The sequence below is a fragment of the Oncorhynchus gorbuscha genome, linkage group LG08, assembly GCF_021184085.1.
Source record: "Oncorhynchus gorbuscha isolate QuinsamMale2020 ecotype Even-year linkage group LG08, OgorEven_v1.0, whole genome shotgun sequence".
NCBI lineage: Eukaryota > Metazoa > Chordata > Actinopteri > Salmoniformes > Salmonidae > Oncorhynchus > Oncorhynchus gorbuscha.
The window spans coordinates 63,953,089-63,974,594 of record NC_060180.1 but is presented as its reverse complement, the minus strand read 5'-3'; the positions used below and the strand labels follow the sequence as shown (position 1 = coordinate 63,974,594).

At 43.2% G+C, this 21,506-nt stretch overlaps 2 protein-coding genes across 8 annotated transcripts in view; one reads left to right on the top strand and one right to left on the bottom strand.

The window, feature by feature from the left end:
- The window catches only part of LOC124041980 (rab effector MyRIP-like), a 29,591-nt gene extending 23,581 nt beyond the window's left edge, over nucleotides 1-6,010 (top strand). For 5 of the 6 annotated variants that reach the window (XM_046360206.1, XM_046360211.1, XM_046360209.1 and 2 more), the window contains 3 exons: nucleotides 4,152-4,247; nucleotides 4,420-4,480; nucleotides 5,190-6,010. In XM_046360206.1, the coding sequence (XP_046216162.1) occupies nucleotides 4,152-4,247; nucleotides 4,420-4,480; nucleotides 5,190-5,203 (171 nt within the window). In that variant the 3' untranslated portion in view covers nucleotides 5,204-6,010. The remainder of the gene's footprint in view (nucleotides 1-4,151; nucleotides 4,248-4,419; nucleotides 4,481-5,189) is intronic. The other variant, XM_046360208.1, reaches the window with a different exon arrangement.
- Nucleotides 6,011-6,842: 832 nt separating this feature from the next.
- On the bottom strand, nucleotides 6,843-20,126 carry LOC124040978 (plexin domain-containing protein 2-like). 2 transcript variants are annotated; one of them, XM_046358125.1, is made up of 14 exons: nucleotides 19,664-20,126; nucleotides 17,606-17,778; nucleotides 14,634-14,777; nucleotides 14,341-14,410; nucleotides 13,964-14,086; nucleotides 13,363-13,481; nucleotides 13,156-13,255; nucleotides 12,952-13,047; nucleotides 11,933-12,014; nucleotides 11,709-11,769; nucleotides 11,371-11,611; nucleotides 8,431-8,469; nucleotides 8,037-8,200; nucleotides 6,843-7,757 (listed from the first exon to the last, which is right to left on the bottom strand). In XM_046358125.1, the coding sequence occupies exons 1-14, from the start codon at nucleotides 19,749-19,751 to the stop codon at nucleotides 7,527-7,529; spliced, it is 1,731 nt and encodes a 576-aa protein (XP_046214081.1). In that variant the 5' UTR covers nucleotides 19,752-20,126; the 3' UTR covers nucleotides 6,843-7,526. The 2 variants fall into 2 exon arrangements, with proteins under 2 accessions (XP_046214081.1, XP_046214083.1); XM_046358127.1 differs by lacking the exon at nucleotides 14,634-14,777.
- Nucleotides 20,127-21,506: the final 1,380 nt, after the last annotated feature.

Sequence of the window (21,506 nt, the reverse complement as noted above, 5' to 3'; positions counted from 1 at the left end):
TGAGGAAATGGCAAATAGGAGTGGCAATATCATCTGCTATTATCCTCAGTCATTTTCCATCCAGGTTGTCAGACCTTGTGGCTTGTCATTGTTGATAGACAACAATAATTGTTTCACCTCTTCCACACTCACTTTATGGAATTCAAAAGGTCAATGCTTGTTTTTCATAATTTGGTCAGATATACTGGGATGTGTAGTGTCAGCGTTTGTTGCTGTCATGTCATGCCCAAGTTTGCTAATCTTGCCAATAAAAAATAATTTAAATAGTTGGCAGTATCAGATGAATGAGGCATCTGATTCAATTAATGATTCAATGAATTAAATAAATGATGGAGCTGAGTTTGCCCTTTTTCAAAAAGTAATTTAAGGTGCTCTAAAGCTTTTTACTATAATTTATAATATCATTTATTTGTGTTTCATAGTATAGTTTTTTCCCCTTTTAATTTAGTTTAATCACATGATTTCTCAATTTGCAGTACGTTTGACAATCGGTTGTGCAGCCAGACTTATTTGCAATTCCTTTTTCCTCATCCCTCTCAACCATACCATTTTTTAAAATTCCTCATCAATCCAGTGGGATTTAACCATTTTTACAGTCATTTTTTAATGGGTTCATGCTTAATAGTAACTGGAATAAGCAATTTCATGAATATGTCAAGTGCAGCGTTGTGTTGCTCCTCCTTACACACCACAGACCAGCAAATATTATTTACATCCTCAACATAAGAATCACTAAAAACGTATTGTATGACCTCTTATACACTATATTAGGCCCTGCCTTTGGAACTTAGATATGGCTACTATATTGTGATCACTACATCCTATGGATTTGGATACTGCTTTAAGGCTATTATCTGCAGCATTAGTAAAGATTTGAGCAATACATGTTGATGATTTATTTCCTGTGCTGTTTGTAACTACCCTGGTAGGTTGACTGACAACCTGATCCAGGTTGCAGGCACTTGTTACAGTTTGAAGTTTTTCCTGATTGGGCAGCTTGATGAAAGCCAGTCAATATTTAAATCACCCAGAAAATATACTTCTCTGTTGATATCATACACATTATCAAGCATTTCACACATATTATCCAGTTCCTTATCAACAAGAAGACAGTGAATGTTCCTAAATGGCCAAGGACAGTTTTGATGTAAATCTACCTGAAAATGGTTGTCTAGCAATGATCAGATTTGAAAAACGTGTTAAACAAATCAAAATATATTTTATATTTGAGATTATTCAAACTCTTTATTAACACTTTTAATGGTTACTACAGTACAATATGTGCCATATGTGTTATTTCATAGTTTTGGTGTCTTCACTACTAATTTACAATGTTGAATATAGTAAAAATAACGACAAACCCTTGAATGAGTAGGTGTGTCCAAACTTTTGACTGGTACTGTACATCATAACAACTGTAGCAGTGAATAAATAGATGTCCATTGGGGTGGAGGCAGAGTAAAGCCTGTTGGGGGGGGGGCACTTACTATAGTAATTTTGTATTTTTTTATTAATAACTTCTTGCGATGGGAAAAGTTTTTTTTTTTAAATTGAACATGTGCTCTTAATGACAGATTGTAAAAATGAGGTGAAATCGATATACTGTATATCTTTCTTGTCTTACCCACCATAACGATTTAAATTATATTACTGCCAAAGTTTTGGGTTGGTTTCCCCCAAAATATATCTCCTTTGATAAATACATAAAGAGCAATTTAAGAATACTCTGAAGGGCCAAACTACGTCATATGCCGAATTAGGAACCACTTTGGCCACCCTGCAAACTCCATGTCACAGCCATGCATTTCTGGAATTGTCCGGTATTATATGTGTGTACAGTACATGTATTTGAAATACATTTTACATAAAGTTACATATATTGAAATGTGTTTATTTTTTCGTGTAAGAGTGCAAGACTTTTGACCTGAGCCCACTGTGGCATTTCAGACTCAGTCTTTTGCTTTGAAAAAATTGAGAAAGCGGGTGATTTTACCTGGGATTGTCACGCCCTGATCTTTTTATGTCTCTATTTTGGTTTAGTCAGGGTGTGATTTGGGGTGGGCATTCTATGTTCTTTTTTCTATGTTTTGTATTTCTTTGTTTTGGCCGGGTATGGTTCTCAATCAGGGACAGCTGTCTATCGTTGTCTCTGATTGGGAACCATACTTAGGTAGCTTTTTCCCACCTATGTTTTGGGGAGGGTAGTTATTTTCAGTTTCGTGTTTTCTGCACCTGACAAGACTGTTTCGGTTTCGTTTTGCACTTTGTTATTTTGTTCTAGTGTTCAGTTTTAATAAAAGTTATGAACACTTACTACGCTGCGCTTTGGTTCGATTCTTCCTCATCAGACGACGACGACCGTTACAGAACTACCCACCACAAGCGGACCAAGCAGCGTGGTATGGAGGAGCAGAGGGTTCAGGACTCGTTGACATGGGAGGAGATACTGGACATAAAGGGACCCCGGAGACTGGGTAGGGAATACCGCTGCCTGAAAAAGGAACTGTAGGCAGCTAATGCTGAGAGGCGGCGATATGAGGCAAGTGATCGAAGCAGGCACGACAGGCAGCCCCCAAAAAATGTTTTGAGGGGCACACAGGGAGATTGGCGGAGTCAGGCTATAGACCTGAGCCAACTCCCCGTGCTTACCGGAAGTAGCATGGTACTGGTCAGGCACCGTGTAATGTGGTAAAGTGCACGGTGTCACCAGGGGGCGTTCATAGCCCGGTGGGCTGTATGTCAGCCCTCCGCAAGTCCCATGTGAGAGTGGGCATCCAGCCAGGGCGGATTGTGGCAGCTCAGCGCTCTTGGTCTCCGGTGCGCCGTTTCGGCCCAGAGTATCCTGCGCGGGCTCTGCGCACTGTGTCTCCAGTGCGCTGGGACTGTTCAGTTCATCTTATGCCTGCATTGCACCCGTGCCGGGCTAAAGTGGGCATTGAGCCAAGTGGAGAGGTGTGAGTGGTAAGCACCAGATCTCCAGTGCTCTTCCACAGCCCGGTTCGACCTGTGCCTGCACTCTAGAGGGGCCGGGCTAAAGTGGGCATTCAGCCTGGAGGAATGGTGCCAAAGCTGCGCACCAGAGCTCCAGTGCTCCCCCACAGCCCGGTTCATCCTGTGCCTCCTCTATGCACCAGGCCTCCTGTAGGTCTCCCCAGCCTGGTGGGCCCTGTGGCAGCCCCACGCACCAGGCTGTCTCTGCATCTCCTCCCTCCAGCAACGGTCTCCAGTCCGGAGCCTCCAGAGTCGCCCTCCAGTCCAGGGCTCACAACGAGGGTGCCCAGTCCGGGGCCCGCAACAAGGGTGCCCAGTCCGGGGTCCGCAACAAGGGTGCCCAGTCCGGGGCTCAACGAGGGTGCCCAGTCCGGGGCTCGCAACGAGGGTGCCCAGTCCGGGGCTCGCAACGAGGGTGCCCAGTCCGGGGCCCGCAATGAGGGTGCCCAGTCCGGGGCCCGCAATGAGGGTGCCCAGTCCGGGGCCCGCAATGAGGGTGCACAGTCCGGGGCCCACAACGAGGGTGCATAGTCCGGGGCCCGCAACAAGGATGCCCAGTCCGGGGCCTGCTATGAGGGTCCCCAGTCCAGGGTCGGCGGCGAGGGTCCCCCGCACAAGAGGCGCACTGACCTTAGAGAGCTTTTTATGTCTCTACTTTGGTTTTGCCAGGGTGTGATTTGCGGTGGGCATTCTATGTTTTGTATTTCTTTGTTTTGGCCGGGTATGGTTCTCAATCAGAGACAGCTGTCTATTGTTGTCTCTGATTGGGAACCATACTTAGGTAGCTTTTTCCCACCTATGTTTTGTGGGTAGTTGTTTTCTGTTTAGTGTTCTGCACCTGACAAGACTGTTTGGTTTTGTTTATCCACTTTGTTATTTTGTTCTAGTGTTCAGTTTAATAAAAGTAATGAACACTTACCACGCTGCGCTTTGGTCCGATTCTTCTACTTTGGGTATGGTGAAATTAGAATTAGAAAATTGTATGTGTTTGAATGTTGGTAATTGCCATATAATGAAAAATATAAAATACAATGTTTGAAACAAAGAATTAGAAAGGGGTCCTTATGATTGACATAAAAACATACACATTCAATTGTGCTTCTTAAGTCCTTTTAAGTTTATCTGAGTCAGATAATATGAATATTTCTACTTTGTTGTAGGTGTCAGAAATCGCAGACAGGATCGCAGCTCTGAAGATCGCAGGTCTCAATGTGGTCCCACAGAACCGCTTCTTTAAGCTCCAAGAACAGCCTAAGGTACTGGACCGGACCAAGCCACGTAGGACTAAGACCAGGAGGTTTTCCTGGTCAGCAGTTTGGGTTCAGGAAAAACTCCTGGTCCCCACTTGTCACTCACTATCAGCGTTTAACAAACAAATACCTTGTGATTTTCTAACAAACTAATTAAGTGTCACATGACTCTCTGCAGCCACAAACATTGGACTCTTCACGGCAAACGAGGAGGCGGCTACCTGCTCCACCCTTGAAGGGTTAGATATACATATGTCATATATGCCATATATAGGTAACTGCCAAAATAAAGGAAACACCAACGTAAAGTGTCTTAGTATGTCGTTGGGCCACCACGAACCAGAACAGCTTCAGTGCACCTTGGCATAGATTCCACAAGTGTCTGGAACTCTATTGTTGGGATACGACCACCATTCTTCCATGAGAAATTCCATTATTTGGTGTTTTGTTGATGGTGGTGGAAAACGCTGTCACGGGCCGCTCCAGAATCTCACATAAGTGTTCAATTGGGTTGAGATCTGGTGACTGAGATGACCATGGGATATAGCTTACATGCTCATCAAACTATTCAGTGACCACTCGTGCCCTGTGGATGGGGGCATTGTCATCCTATGGGGGCATAGCCATGATAGCCAAATAATGGCCTGCCCAGCATTTTTATACATGACCCTAAGCATAATAGGATATTAATAGCTTAATTAACTCAGGAACCACAGCTGTGTGGAAGCAACTGCATTCAATATATTTTGTATCCCTCATTCATTCAAGTTTTTCCATTATTTTGGCAAGATAGTCACATTTACATTTACATTTAAGTCATTTAGCAGACGCTCTTATCCAGAGCGACTTACAACACATTTACTAGAATCACATTAGTTATTGTATTCAATAGAGTGTGTGGTCTCATGTTGTTCTGTATTTTGACCCACATGCCTTATCTCTTCTCAGATAAAAAAACCTAACCCGGACTGACCGGGCATGTTGACCACTGCCATGACCCCATGACTCCCCCCACACCAGTGCCTTGAGCCCCTTGTCCACGGTACCATCAGTGTCCAGTAAGAGGGTTGCTACCCTGCCACCAAGACACTACAGAGTACAGACTAACAGTTTTACCACTACTTCTGGCACTGTGGATAAAGACATGAGTTTATTTCTTAATAATGAGAGATAGTAGCTACATACTTTATGTAAATTTGATGTAAAAACAAAGAAGAAATGGATTAAGTTAAGAAACAAAGCAGTTTTTATAGAATATTTTTCTTAAATATGCTGTTGAGTGAAATGTCAATCATCTCTTTGAATTGGACCTTCCAACCAATCACTGACCAGTGCCATTTTTATATAGCTTGATGAGAATGTTGTTATGACGATGGAGATGTAACTCTAACAGATGTGTGGCTATTGTCTGAAAGGCAAGCTATGATTTATACTGCTGCTTGTTTTAACATGTTTTTAACAGTTAACCTATTTGATAAATATTTATAAAAGACACTGGTCTATCATTGTTGTGGGAACAATCATTACATAAAATAGACAGTTATTGAAGTACGTGCAAAATAACATTCCTAATTTCAATAAAACAATCAGCAGTGATTTGTCTTATACTGTATTAATTATCTGTTGAATATTGGTCATACAGAATATTATACTTTCAGGTAGACAGAAAGTCTCATATGGTTGTTAGTTCTTTGGAACCTTGTGCATCTGATGTATGAATTTACATTGTAAATTATGTACAATAAAATAAAAATGGTATTACTTTTGGCTTATCATTGTGCTCCTACAGATAGATGTTTCACTGTGTATGCTACCTGTAGATGTCCTCTGCTATTACAATTGTATGAACAAAGTCATGAACTAAAGCCTTGAAGTAATCAATCTTGAGATTCATCCACACACAGAGCTTGCCTAACCTTACAGTTTAAGGAGTTGGAAAAATACGTTTGTTTGGGTTTTTGAGCCGAGGAAGTGGCACCATTGTCTGACATTCCTCCTGTCCTGATGGAGCCTGGGACCTGAACACAGGAGGAAGATCTCAATTGCATACTCATCGCGTCCTCTCTCGCACCCCCTCCAATGGGTTTTTGAGAAGGAGGTGAGGAGAGAGGACACGAGGAGTATGGAATTGAAATCTTCCCAGGACTTCTTACTATAGAAGTAAAGGCCATCTTTATGGAAAAAGACTTCGATATTTTGTTGGCTGCATTTAGACAGGCAACCCAATTCTAATATATTTTTTCTCACTAAATTGGTCAATCGACCAATCAGATAATCGCTGAAAAATAGTTGATGTGAAATGATCTGATTTAATTGGTCAAAAGACCAATTAGTGGAAAATATATCAGAATTGGGCTGACTCTCTAAACACAACCTTTATGTTCCAATGAGTGCTTCCAGGAGCATCTTCTAACATCCACTTGTTTCACCCAAACAGTGCTCTTGCCTTTGTTTTCCATAGACATTCATTACATTTACATTTACATTTAAGTCATTTAGCAGACGCTCTTATCCAGAGCGACTTACAAATCAACAGCATTCTACCTCCACCGCCTGCATTTAGTAAACACGACTAAATTACCTGAGAGGTATAGGTTAATTCATCTGTCCAGTTTAATGTATTATGTGTCCTGTCCTCTGCAATCACAGCATTCTCACACAAATCACAAATGTTTCAAATGTCATGAAAATGACAGCAGGTTAAGCATATGTACAGTAGAGAATCATCAGCACATTGTTCAAGATTGTCCTGTAGCTGTCGTTGAGTTGAGTCACTGAGTCGGCCTGAGATTCTCCTGAGGCACTGCCATTTCCATCTCCAGTCAGCTGTAGCAGTGCATTCCACCAGGAAAAACAAAACCTGCTCAACATGCTGATGACATTCTTAGCTTATATATTTCATAGTTTTTAAAAATCAGCTAGTTTTTCTTCCTCGGCAGCTCTGAACCTTGACGTTTGTACGTGCTAAATAGTATTAGTTCAAGGAATTCCACTTCCACGGTAGAACTGAAGGCCCAAACGCTTATTTTTTTGTTTAAACCAACACTTTTTCACCCCACAAACTTCCATTTGTCCTCTAAGTGTCTGAATATGGTTTCTTACAAATCCAGTCTGTTCCTTTATTCATGCACTTTAGTTAGAATGCAAGGTAGCAAAAGTATACATTCTCCTTCCACAGTATAAAATACTAACTAGTTCCTCTCCAAAACCTCCTGAATGGTCAGGTCTGGTTAGTTTTGGCCAGGTCCGGTTCAGTCAGATCCGTTTAGATCCAGTCAGGTCCGGTCAGCAATGGTCTGACAGGAACCGTTCTCTTTGGTTGGGGACGATGAATCCATCCTTGCTGTCCATGAAGCTCTCCCTGCGGTCGTGGCCGGAGATGACGAAGGTGTGTTTGGGGTCGATGACCACCAGATCGTCCTTCTCCAGCCCTGGATCCTCCACCTCGGCGTACGCAGGGTTCCCTGAGCTGCGGCAGAACCTCATCTTCATGGCTGGCCAGCGTGCGGGCCGCCTCTGTGGGAAGCACAGGCAGAAGAACTGAAATGGGATTTGTGCTAAACAAAATGTATTAGAGGAGCTTCCCTAAGATGTGTAACTACTCCATATAGGCAAAAACAATGTCTGACATTGTCTGATGAAGGTCTTCAATTACCTAAATGTCACAATGTGTTAAGCCTTAACAAAATACATTAAATTAGATGTACTCTCAGTGACTTCCCTGACCAAATCAAGTTGTAAATAAAGACATACAAATGTTTGTGAGTGCCAGCAGGGGGCAGTAGGCCTACTTACCTCTATGAAGAATAGGCTGGCGCTTGAGGTCGGGTGGTTGTACATGTACACCGTTGCTATGATGGCTGCTGCCATGGTGATCATGACCAGCGAGATGCCCACCAGGAGACCAGTCTGCAGGCGTACCTCTCTCTGCTCCTCCTCTGGCTCGTCCACCTCAGCAGCTGGAGGGGGGGGACAAGTAACAAACGTTACCTAACGTTGTAGGAATCTTCACTGTTTGCTGGGCTGTCTTCCATATCTGGGTCAAAATAACATTTGTTTTAATAAAAATGCTTTAGGTGTGTTTTATGTAGCTTGCCAGTGTAATGAAACCAATATAATAGTCTCAAAAGTGTATTATGTATTATTCATGAGAATGTTGGAACCATGCAAGAGATTGGCAACCACTTACGCGATTCTTTTTCTGTGTGCAGGGAAAACTTAGTGTCATCTGAAAGAAAAAAAATACATATTTATGAGTGAGGGTCAAATTAAATCAAATCTGGTCACCAGCTTTCTGAGGCAAGTCAGAGGCCTGTAGTTAATGTTTAACCCAGAGCCATATAGGCATGTACTGTGTGTGTTCATAAACAGTATACGATGAGAACCTACCTTCCATCCTCCCCAGACTGACATAGACAGATACCTAGTGAGAGGCATCATTCAGCAGATAAGATCCACGTGTGCAGTATGGTGCCAGTGTGTAGTATTTGTCATTGCGTTGTATAAGCGGCTGCACAATTATCTGACAGCAGGCTGGGAAATAGCTGCAGACCGGACCCTCGTCATCTCTACGTCCCTGAGCAGCTAGAGCAAACACAAACCGCAGCCCAACTCCCATTCTCCATCCTTATACCTGAAGTGTGCATTTGTTCACTTCCAAGTGTGCACTTGTTCACTTCCCATCAAGGGTTTCAAAGCATTGGATTATGTAAGCAGGAATGAACTGGAATGTGTTTCCACTCTATTTCTTGCACCACTTCAGACTTTTAAAATATGAAGTCATTGTAAACCCACCAGGGCTTGGTAAATGTTAAGTCATTGTAAACCCACCAGGGCTTGGTGAATGTTAAGTCATTGTAAACCCACCAGGGCTTGGTGAATGTTAAGTCATTGTAAACCCACCAGGGCTTGGTAAATGTTAAGTCATTGTAAACCCACCAGGGCTTGGTAAATGTTAAGTCATTGTAAACCCACGAGGGCTTGGTAAATGTTAAGTCATTGTAAACCCACCAGGGCTTGGTAAATGTTAAGTCATTGTAAACCCACCAGGGCTTGGTAAATGTTAAGTCATTGTAAACCCACGAGGGCTTGGTAAATGTTAAGTCATTGTAAACCCACCAGGGCTTGGTAAATGTTAAGTCATTGTAAACCCACGAGGGCTTGGTAAATGTTAAGTCATTGTAAACCCACCAGGGCTTGGTAAATGTTAGGGCTTGGTAAATGTTAAGTCATTGTAAACCCACCAGGGCTTGGTAAATGTTAAGTCATTGTAAACCCACCAGGGCTTGGTGAATGTTAAGTCATTGTAAACCCACCAGGGCTTGGTAAATGTTAAGTCATTGTAAACCCACCAGGGCTTGGTAAATGTTAAGTCATTGTAAACCCACCAGGGCTTGGTAAATGTTAAGTCATTGTAAACCCACCAGGGCTTGGTAAATGTTAAGTCATTGTAAACCCACGAGGGCTTGGTAAATGTTAAGTCATTGTAAACCCACCAGGGCTTGGTAAATGTTAAGTCATTGTAAACCCACCAGGGCTTGGTAAATGTTAAGTCATTGTAAACCCACCAGGGCTTGGTAAATGTTAAGTCATTGTAAACCCACGAGGGCTTGGTAAATGTTAAGTCATTGTAAACCCACCAGGGCTTGGTAAATGTTAAGTCATTGTAAACCCACCAGGGCTTGGTAAATGTTAAGTCATTGTAAACCCACGAGGGCTTGGTAAATGTTAAGTCATTGTAAACCCACGAGGGCTTGGTAAATGTTAAGTCATTGTAAACCCACGAGGGCTTGGTAAATGTTAAGTCATTGTAAACCCACGAGGGCTTGGTAAATGTTAAGTCATTGTAAACCCACGAGGGCTTGGTAAATGTTAAGTCATTGTAAACCCACCAGGGCTTGGTAAATGTTAAGTCATTGTAAACCCACCAGGGCTTGGTAAATGTTAAGTCATTGTAAACCCACAAGGGCTTGGTAAATGTTAAGTCATTGTAAACCCACGAGGGCTTGGTAAATGTTAAGTCATTGTAAACCCACGAGGGCTTGGTAAATGTTAAGTCATTGTAAACCCACGAGGGCTTGGTAAATGTTAAGTCATTGTAAACCCACGAGGGCTTGGTAAATGTTAAGTCATTGTAAACCCACGAGGGCTTGGTAAATGTTAAGTCATTGTAAACCCACCAGGGCTTGGTAAATGTTAAGTCATTGTAAACCCACCAGGGCTTGGTAAATGTTAAGTCATTGTAAACCCACCAGGGCTTGGTAAATGTTAAGTCATTGTAAACCCACCAGGGCTTGGTAAATGTTAAGTCATTGTAAACCCACGAGGGCTTGGTAAATGTTAAGTCATTGTAAACCCACCAGGGCTTGGTAAACGTTAAGTCATTGTAAACCCACCAGGGCTTGGTAAATGTTAAGTCATTGTAAACCCGCAAGGGCTTGGTAAATGTTAAGTCATTGTAAACCCACAAGGGCTTGGTAAATGTTAAGTCATTGTAAACCCACAAGGGCTTGGTAAATGTTAAGTCCTTGTAAACCCACGAGGGCTTGGTAAATGTTAAGTCATTGTAAACCCACCAGGGCTTGGTGAATGTTAAGTCATTGTAAACCCACGAGGGCTTGGTAAATGTTAAGTCATTGTAAACCCACGAGGGCTTGGTGAATGTGAAGTCATTGTAAACCCACGAGAGCTTGGTAAATGTTAAGTCATTGTAAACCCACCAGGGCTTGGTAAATGTTAAGTCATTGTAAACCCACCAGGGCTTGGTAAATGTTAAGTCCTTGTAAACCCACGAGGGCTTGGTAAATGTTAAGTCATTGTAAACCCACCACGGCTTGGTGAATGTTAAGTCATTGTAAACCCACGAGGGCTTGGTAAATGTTAAGTCATTGTAAACCCACGAGGGCTTGGTGAATGTTAAGTCATTGTAAACCCACGAGGGCTTGGTAAATGTTAAGTCATTGTAAACCCACCAGGGCTTGGTAAATGTTAAGTCATTGTAAACCCAAGAGGGCTTGGTAAATGTTAAGTAATTGTAAAATGGCTTGGTAAATGTCACTCACTCATCCCATCACACCTAATAGTAATTGTGTTTTGATCAAAAAGGCCAGGTAGTGGTACTACTACTTACCCACCGTAGGAGCACTGGTGAAGGGGAGGGCAGTGGTGACAGTGGGGCTAGGTCTGGCTCTGGATGTAGTAGTGGCAGTGGTAGTGGTGGTAGAGGAGGTAGTTGTGGTGATGGAGGTGGTAGTCCGCTGTCGCACTGTTCTTGTCATGGCAACTGGAGTGGTTGTAGTGTGAGCGTTAGGCACATTGTAAGGTGTTGTGGTGTTGGTGTGAACCATCTGAACACAGCTCTGGTTTTTCCCCTGTGAAATCAAGACAACGTGAATTAGTTTCCAGTTTTGAATGAGTTTCCTTGAGGCAGAAGAAAAGAAATGAAGTGAAGAGTGAACTGTTCAATACCGCTTCAGGACAGCCCTTATCTACCCAGTCCTGACGATGCCGGTCAAAGCCACTGGAACACCTGTTATAAATAACAGAACAGAACAACCGTTAGGACACAACATGGTGCTGATTTGGGAGAGATAGGTTTTTACATTTCTCTTTGAACTCTTGTCACAGCAAAATTCCACTGTATGCATTCTGTACCCACAAATGGCAATAACAAACTTGACCTGGACTTTTACCTGTGCAGTACGCTGCACCAGCTGCAGTTGAAGCCAATCTCAGATGACATACAAGGTCCACAGCTGGAGAACTGAAGACAAGCTGAGAGAAAAAAAAGCGAGATCCTAGTACACCAAAAGTTGCTCTAGCCCAGCACAAATAATAATTACCATAGATATAACTGTAAAGAACCCTGTAGACTTAAGCCCCGTTTCTGCCTAGTTCTAACATGTGTCCTTTGCCCTGATTCTGATTCTGCCAACATTTTTGGACTGGTGTAGATGGTTAAAAGACTGATTGTGATCAGATCTTCCTGAACACCTCCAAAGGTAGCCAGGGACCCACTGTGTCTAGATATCTTACAAGTGTATTCGGATCTGGAGAGTGAAACCATTCAAATCATCAATATACAGTGGGGCAAAAAAGGATTTAGTCAGCCACCAATTGTGCAAGTTCTCCCACTTAAAAAGATGAGAGAGGCCTGTAATTTTCATCATAGGTACACTTCAACTATGACAGACAAAATGAGAAAAAAAAATCTAGGCAATCACATTGTAGGATTTTTTATGAATTTATTTGCAAATTATGGTGGAAAATAAGTATTTGGTCACCTACAAACAAGCAAGATTTCTGGCTCTCAAAGACCTGTAACTTCTTCTTTAAGAGGCTCCTCTGTCCTCCACTCGTTACCTGTATTAATGGCACATTTTTTAAGAATTGGTGGCTGACTAAATACTTTTTTGCCCCACTGTATATGGCCCTCTAAAACCATTGACGTGGCACAATTGACTTATGGCATCAATATACAGTATGTCTTAAAATAAATAAATATTATTTTGAAAGAATATCTGTCAAATGATTTACATACAGGGAGAGACCAGGAAACCAGGTCAAAATGTGGACACAAGTGGACAGATAAGTGACACATTTTAACACTATGTGTAGACGCATGTCTGAAAATGTGGGCACAATCAGAATGTGGACGAGATCAGGACACAGGACACGTTAGAACAAGGTATAAACGGGGCTATAAACTTACTGGGCAGAGGAAGCATCTCAACCGCTGTAGAGTTGGCGATCTTGGACTTGAGGATGTCCACTTTGTGATACTCATAGATGGTCCTCCTGCGAACATCTGGCATAATGAGAAGGTGGTCAATGGTGGTCAGACTGCAGTCAGATCTAATCTTACTGGAGGACCAGGGATGCGGGGGGGGGCACACAGAGACATTATGGTACTCACTGGGTATCTGCTCAATCTCATGAAGCACCACAAATGCGTCTGAGAGGCCCACTTTGACAGGATGGTTCACTGACCTGATCTCACTGATGTCAATGGGAACCTACACACAGGACAATGAGGTATACACATTCATTACAATTAAAGCTAATGGCAAATAGCGCTAGTTCTCTAGAATAAGTAATAGTGAGCGAGGAAGAGGAGCGTCACCTCTTTGTAGGCGAAGACGATGCGTCCGTCGCTGTGCAGAGCGGTCTGGAAGGTAAATGGGCCTTGACTTACACTGTCCTGTAGGTGAACCTGATCCCACTGGACTACCAAGGCTGTACCTAAAGGACAGACAGAGAAACACACACAGGCTGGTTAGAACCACCAAGGCTGTACCTAGAGGACAGACAGAGAAACACACACAGGCTGGTTAGAACCACCAAGGCTGTACCTAAAGGACAGACAGAGAAACACACACCGGCTGGTTAGAACCACCAAGGCTGTACCTAGAGGACAGACAGAGAAACACACACAGGCTGGTTAGAACCACCAAGGCTGTACCTAAAGGACAGACAGAGAAACACACACAGGCTGGTTAGAACCACCAAGGCTGTACCTAAAGGACAGACAGAGAAACACACACAGGCTGGTTAGAACCACCAAGGCTGTGCTTGATACACAAAGACAGTAGCTATGTTAATTCACTGCACATGGATAAAGTTAGTTGCCCTTGACTTTTCTAGAAAAACTTTGATTGACTGAGCAGGGCTTAACATCTATCGAGACACAATTGCCTGTTTGGCTCTATGTCTATATGTCTTACCGTTGTCAAAGTAACTGATGGTCGAGTTTGTGGACGTACTAAGGTCAAAGTTGGCCATCAGAGGGGCGATGTACTGAGTGGCCGTCAGCATCCTGTGGATGACATCGCCTGTGTAGATGAAACCTGATGGAGGGGGTACGCACACACACACACACACACACACACACACACACACACACACACACACACACACACACACACACACACACACACACACACACACACACACACACACACACACACACACACACACACACACACACACACACACACACACACACACACACACCTCTTATTTCAGGAAGTGATGGTGGAGGTCCCTTATAATGGTGGTAGTCTCTCACATATTCATTCTCATTCATCAGAGTTTGACATACCACCAGTTGCCACTGTGATTTCCCTGAGCATGTGACCATAGAACGGGAAGTCGAAGGACAGATGAACACTCTGAAAGGAGAAATGAAAGGAGAAAAACCACAAAAACATAGATGAGTTTCAGTGACAAGACAAGGTGCCACAAGGTATGAGTGATCACCACTGATATTGTAGAAGTCATACAGGTAGCAGTCGGCTGCAGAGCTAGGCGCTGACTTGTCATGACAGTATCCACTAAACGGGAGCATGCCCTTATCCTTGATGGTTTGATATCCTCTGCCCTAAGGCTGCGTACCGCTGCTTGTCTGTGTGTGTTGGACAGCAGGCCGTGGATCTTCCCCTTCCCTGGGTCCAGCTGATCTATGTCCACCCACAGATATTTACCAGCAGTCTCTGTAGCCCCATAGATCTTAGATGTGTAGTAGCTATGGTTCATGTCCTGGGATAAACAACATTCATGTTAGCATTCAGTGTTTCCTGGGATAAACAACATTCATGTTAGCATTCAGTGTTTCCTGGGATAATCAACATTCATGTTAGCATTCAGTGTTTCCTGGGATAAACAACATTCATGTTAGCATTCAGTGTGGGATAATCAACATTCATGTTAGCATTCCTGGGATAAACAACATTCATGTTAGCATTCAGTGTTTCCTGGGATAAACAACATTCATGTTAGCATTCAGTGTTTCCTGGGATAATCAACATTCATGTTAGCATTCAGTGTTTCCTGGGATAAACAACATTCATGTTAGCATTCAGTGTTTCCTGGGATAAACAACATTCATGTTAGCATTCAGTGTTTCCTGGGATAATCAACATTCATGTTAGCATTCAGTGTTTCCTGGGATAAACAACATTCATGTTAGCATTCAGTGTTTCCTGGGATAATCAACATTCATGTTAGCATTCAGTGTTTCCTGGGATAAACAACATTCATGTTAGCATTCAGTATTTCCTGGGATAATCAACATTCTGTTGTTAGCATTGGGGAAACACAGTGTTAGATGTTTCCTGGGATAAACAACATTCATGTTAGCATTCAGTGTTTCCTGGGATAATCAACATTCATGTTAGCATTCAGTGTTTCCTGGGATAAACAACATTCATGTTAGCATTCAGTGTTTCCTGGGATAATCAACATTCATGTTAGCATTCAGTATTTCCTGGGATAAACAACATTTATGTTAGCATTCAGTGTTTCCTGGGATAAACAACATTCATGTTAGCATTCAGTGTTTCCTGGGATAATCAACATTCATGTTAGCATTCAGTGTTTCCTGGGATAAACAACATTCATGTTAGCATTCAGTGCTTCCTGGGATAAATAATATTCATGTTAGAATTCGGTGTTTTCCAACCCTGTTGTAGCCCTTGACAAACACACCTCTTCAGCTCATTGAGGGCTTGATGATTAGTTGACAAGTTGAATCAGGTGTGCTTGTCCAGGGTTACAATAAACATGTACTGTTGGGGGTACTGGAGGACCAAGGTTGGGAAACACAGTGTTAGATGTTATACACTATAAGTCCTGAATATGTGCTGAACAATGAGAGATCATTTCAAGCTTGATTCTGACAGTGAGATGTAGAGTGCGTAGAGTTCTATATCATACCGATATGACAGAACATGAAACATTATTAAACATGACAGGGTCCTGACTTTTCCTAAACACAAGACCTGTTCAGGAAACACCCTGGGGTCTAATTAACTAGGGCCCAGACTTTATTACTGTCCTGGTCATGATGTCAGGAAACACCCTGGGGTCTAATTAACTAGGGCCCAGACTTTATTACTGTCCTGGTCATGATGTCAGGAAACACCCTGGGGTCTAATTAACTAGGGCCCAGACTTTATTACTGTCCTGGTCATGATGTCAGGAAACACCCTGGGGTCTAATTAACTAGGGCCCAGACTTTATTACTGTCCTGGTCATGATGTCAGGAAACACCCTGGGGTCTAATTAACTAGGGCCCAGACTGTATTACTGTCCTGGTCATGATGTCAGGAAAACACCCTGGGGTCTAATTAACTAGGGCCCAGACTTTATTACTGTCCTGGTCATGATGTCAGGAAAACACCCTGGGGTCTAATCAACTAGGGCCCAGACTTTATTACTGTCCTGGTCATGATGTCAGGAAACACCCTGGGGTCTAATCAACTAGGGCCCAGACTTTATTACTGTCCTGGTCATGATGTCAGGAAACACCCTGGGGTCTAATTAACTAGGGCCCAGACTTTATTACTGTCCTGGTCATGATGTCAGGAAAACACCCTGGGGTCTAATCAACTAGGGCCCAGACTTTATTACTGTCCTGGTCATGATGTCAGGAAACACCCTGGGGTCTAATTAACTAGGGCCCAGACTTTATTACTGTCCTGGTCATGATGTCAGGAAACACCCTGGGGTCTAATTAACTAGGGCCCAGACTTTATTACTGTCCTGGTCATGATGTCAGGAAACACCCTGGGGTCTAATCAACTAGGGCCCAGACTTTATTACTGTCCTGGTCATGATGTCAGGAAACACCCTGGGGTCTAATCAACTAGGGCCCAGACTTTATTACTGTCCTGGTCATGATGTCAGGAAACACCCTGGGGTCTAATCAACTAGGGTCCAGACTTTATTACTGTCCTGGTCATGATGTCAGGAAACACCCTGGGGTCTAATCAACTAGGGCCCAGACTTTATTACTGTCCTGGTCATGATGTCAGGAAACACCCTGGGGTCTAATTAACTAGGGCCCAGACTTTATTACTGTCCTGGTCATGATGTCAGGAAACACCCTGGGGTCTAATTAACTAGGGCCCAGACTTTATTACTGTCCTGGTCATGATGTCAGGAAACACCCTGGGGTCTAATTAACTAGGGCCCAGACTTTATTACTGTCCTGGTCATGATGTCAGGAAACACCCTGGGGTCTAATTAACTAGGGCCCAGACTTTATTACTGTCCTGGTCATGATGTCAGGAAACACCCTGGGGTCTAATTAACTAGGGCCCAGACTTTATTACTGTCCTGGTCATGATGTCAGGAAACACCCTGGGGTCTAATTAACTAGGGCCCAGACTGTATTACTGTCCTGGTCATGATGTCAGGAAACACCCTGGGGTCTAATCAACTAGGGCCCAGACTTTATTACTGTCCTGGTCATGATGTCAGGAAACACCCTGGGGTCTAATCAACTAGGGCACAGACTTTATTACTGTCCTGGTCATGATGTCAGGAAAACTCCTGGCCTTTGAAATTGTTGTTGTTGTTCCTACTTCAATCTGGGAGCTGTTGTCATGTCTCTCCTCAGTCAGTAGGTCACCCTGGTCCTTGTAGTGGCTGTGGCGGTCGTCACTGGTCCAGCTCAGGGCACCCGACCTGGGGATGGCCAGCCACCTCCTCCACCTCTGGCTGGAGGATCCCTGGTCCTCAGACACACTCCCCAGACCTGGACCAAACAAAAACACATTCAGATACATGAGGTGTGCTTGATTTAGCCTAAATCAAATTGATTTATAAATCCCTTCTTACATCAGCTGATATCTCAATGTGCTGTACAGAAACCCAGCCAAAAACCCCAAACAGCAAGCAATGCAGGTGTAGAAGCACGGTGGCTGGGAAAAACTCCCTAGAAATGCCAGAAGAAACTTAGAGAGGAACCGGCTATGAGGGGTGGCCAGTCCTCTTCAGGCTGTGCCGGGTGAAGCTTATAACAGTACATGGCCAAGATGTTTAAATGTTCATAGATGACCAGCAGGGTCTAATAATAATAATAATAATAATCACAGTGGTTGTCGATCGTTGCAACAGGTCAGCACCTCAGGAGTAAACGTCAGTTGGCTTTTCATAGCAGATCATTCAGAGTATCTCTACCGCTCCTGCTGTCTCTAGAGAGTTGAAAACAGCAGGTCTGGGACAGGCCTTCCATTGCCTAATACAATGGAACCAATGCAAACCACCCTGAATTCCGGTCAAGCTAAATCAAGCGTACACTTCAAAGTATTTGACACATAATGTATTTGATCCAGATCTGACTCTCATCTAGAGAGGGCCAACCCCTGCACACCAGGATGGTAGACCCCTGAGGAGAGTAGAAGGGGCTCCCTATGACATAGTGTGCTGGTTGCGTTTCATCTCACCAGTGTTTGAAAAGGGCCCAGGAATCTCCCATGTGAGGTTGACAATGACTGAATGTCTTCAGTCCTTGGAACTAAACCCATCTTTATATACTAGCCTACGTCTGCCTGCCTGTCAGTGTCAACATGTGACAGACACAAACAGCATACTAACCTCTCTTCCCTGGGAAAAACAAACATCCACCTTCCCTCAATCATCCTGCCAGGGACAGCAGTGCACCTAAACTCCCCCCTCTTTTCGCAGGAGAGAGTGAAAGGCTGCCGCACATTCTTCACACTGGCAGGACCAACCCAGACGTTATGGGGCAGTTATGATGGAGGAAGACATGTTGTGAGTCTCATAGAGTATGTCACATAGTGTTCTACTAGCATCAGCAGACGTAGAAGTGTTATTGTGGTTGAGAGACATATAGAACACCTAAAAGAAACTGGTTTAATGAGCAATCTGCAGTTGTAAACAGTAAGAAAGCGGGCACCCCGCCACTGATTTGGTAAATAGCTTAGGGATGGGGCTGGATACATGTAGCATCTGGCAAATCTAAGACAGAGCTACAGATGCAAGGACTTGCCATCCATGAGATCAGATTTACAGTTTTAAACTTGTTTTGAGGCTATACAGTGTTTGTTTACAATTACTTTGCTTACAAACACCAGAGTTAAACAAGCTCCTAGTTTGGGTTCTGATGGAGTGTGACAATTGAAGCTCATGAGGCATTTATAAGTTATATTCTTCAAGAATCCATGGGTATAAAAATGAATGTCGCAATTACTTATTGCCCCTTTAATGAGCCATGAACTGACACTAAAAGCAGTAATAAACCTAAATGCATGTCAGCAAAGTGACATTTATGTAGCAAGTCCACTTATCTTGTTAAGTTATCTTATCTCCTCTTATCTTAGGAAAGTCACTTGGGAAGTTTTCTATTCTATGCCAGAGAACTGTGTCCACTCTAAGGATTCAGTATGGCAGTGATGTAGCCTATCACAGCATTTTATCCTGTACTTTACTGGTCTAATGTTTACAGTAATTCCTTCAATATTTTGATTTATTTAAAAAGTAAATAACTTGCCAAAACATTAAGGCTATATAGAAATCTTAGTCCACACGACTGAGCTTCAAAAACAAAACACACCAAAGAGAATTGAAGAACAATAATGACTTACGATAAATAAAGACTACTTTAAATAATGACTTACCACTGGCAGGCATCAATTCCACATGAGCTATTTGATACTGGAAAACTAGAAATATTCCCGTGATAAATTTGACAGTCTTCGTCATCATCAGTTCCTAAGTCTCTTTATTCCCTTTTAAATTCCCAAAGCGCCAAAATAAAAAACTCAGTTGGACAACTTTTCATCTGCGCAAGGTCCTTTTGGTTTGAAGTATGAAGGCGATACTATACCGTCAGAATGTTGTCCACTTCTCAAACAAAAACGCAGAGCAAGTTATGAAATAAAATCCAGTAGTTGCATTTTTAACATAAAATACTAAACATTTCAATAGCAATACTTCCCGTCTCCGGGAAATGCCCATTTAACAAGAATTCAAATTGGCTAAATATATTCGTCTTGGAAAGGTTGTAGACACTTGATAGGGCTAAGATAATAAGTATGTTGACAATGACTTGAATGCGATGCTGAAGTTATTATTGTCTCTCTCCCTCTTGGTCATCTCCGTTTTAATAAGCTGAGAGTGGAGACAGTGCATAAGCGCTGGAAACGTTGTACACACGCACCAAAACAGTGTACACACGCACCAAAACAGTGAGACTGCCTCCGTGCTGAGTAGGATAGGACCTCTGTCTCTCTCTCTCTCTCTCTCTCTCTCTCTCTCTCTCTCTCTCTCTCTCTCTCTCTCTCTCTCTCTCTCTCTCTCTCTCTCTCCGTCTCTCTCTCTCTCTCTCGTCTCTGTCTCTCTCTCTCTCTCTCTCTCTCTCTCTCTCTCTCTCTCTCTCTCTCTCTCTCTCCTCTCTCTCTCTCTCTCTCTCTCTCTCTCTCTCTCTCTCTCTCTCTCTCTCTCTCTCTCTCTCTCTCTCTCTCTCTCTCTCTCTCTCTCTCTCTCTCTCTCTCTCTCTCTCTCTCTCTCTCTCTCTCTCTCTATCTGTGTACTGTGTGTGTGTTTTCTCACCTGCATGAGAGCGAGTTCCTGTGAGAATTCCGTGGATTGGATGAGTGTGACATGTCTCAAAAGGGCTTTCCAACCTCAGGGTGTGTGTGGGAGAGAGAGAGAGAGAGAGAGAGAGAGAGAGAGAGAGAGAGAGAGAGAGAGAGAGAGAGAGAGAGAGAGACAGAGAGAGAGAGAGAGAGAGACAGAGAGAGAGACAGACAGACAGACAGACAGAGAGACAGAGACAGACAGAGAGACAGACAGACAGACAGACAGACAGAGACAGACAGACAGACAGACAGACAGACAGAGACAGACAGACAGACAGACAGAGACAGACAGACAGAGAGAGAGAGAGAGAGAGAGAGAGAGAGAGAGAGAGAGAGAGAGAGAGATTAGTCTGTGGGGCAGTGCAAGCACACTGTACTCCACTTACTCTACTTCATTTAGTCTAATGATGTGTGAAATTAGACAGACCCATCATATTGAATTGCCACTAAAGGCATTTCATATCAGTTTATCTTCATAAGCAATACAGCTTGTTTTGCATTGACAAAAGAGCCCATTGGTGTACTAATACACCCTGTGAATCATATGGTATTGATTGAGCTGGGGAAATAGTTCCTACCGTCAGATGTTGCATCCTTGGTAACGAGTGAATGTGAGTATACTCCAGAGGCCAAGTTTCAAAGCCGTTTTTACGATACATATATCGAAGCATCTGTCATTGGTTAAGGGTTCCTCTTCTTCCTCTTCTATGCCCTGGCACACAACAGAGATTATGTTTAGTCTTAATGGAAAAGAAAGGAGGGGACCATACTGTACTTGTTCCCACAGACAAACACAGGGCCCCTTTGTTATCCTGTATCTCATTAATACTGAATTCCAACCTTATAAAGTTGTCTTATAAAGTTGTACACTAGTGTTTCT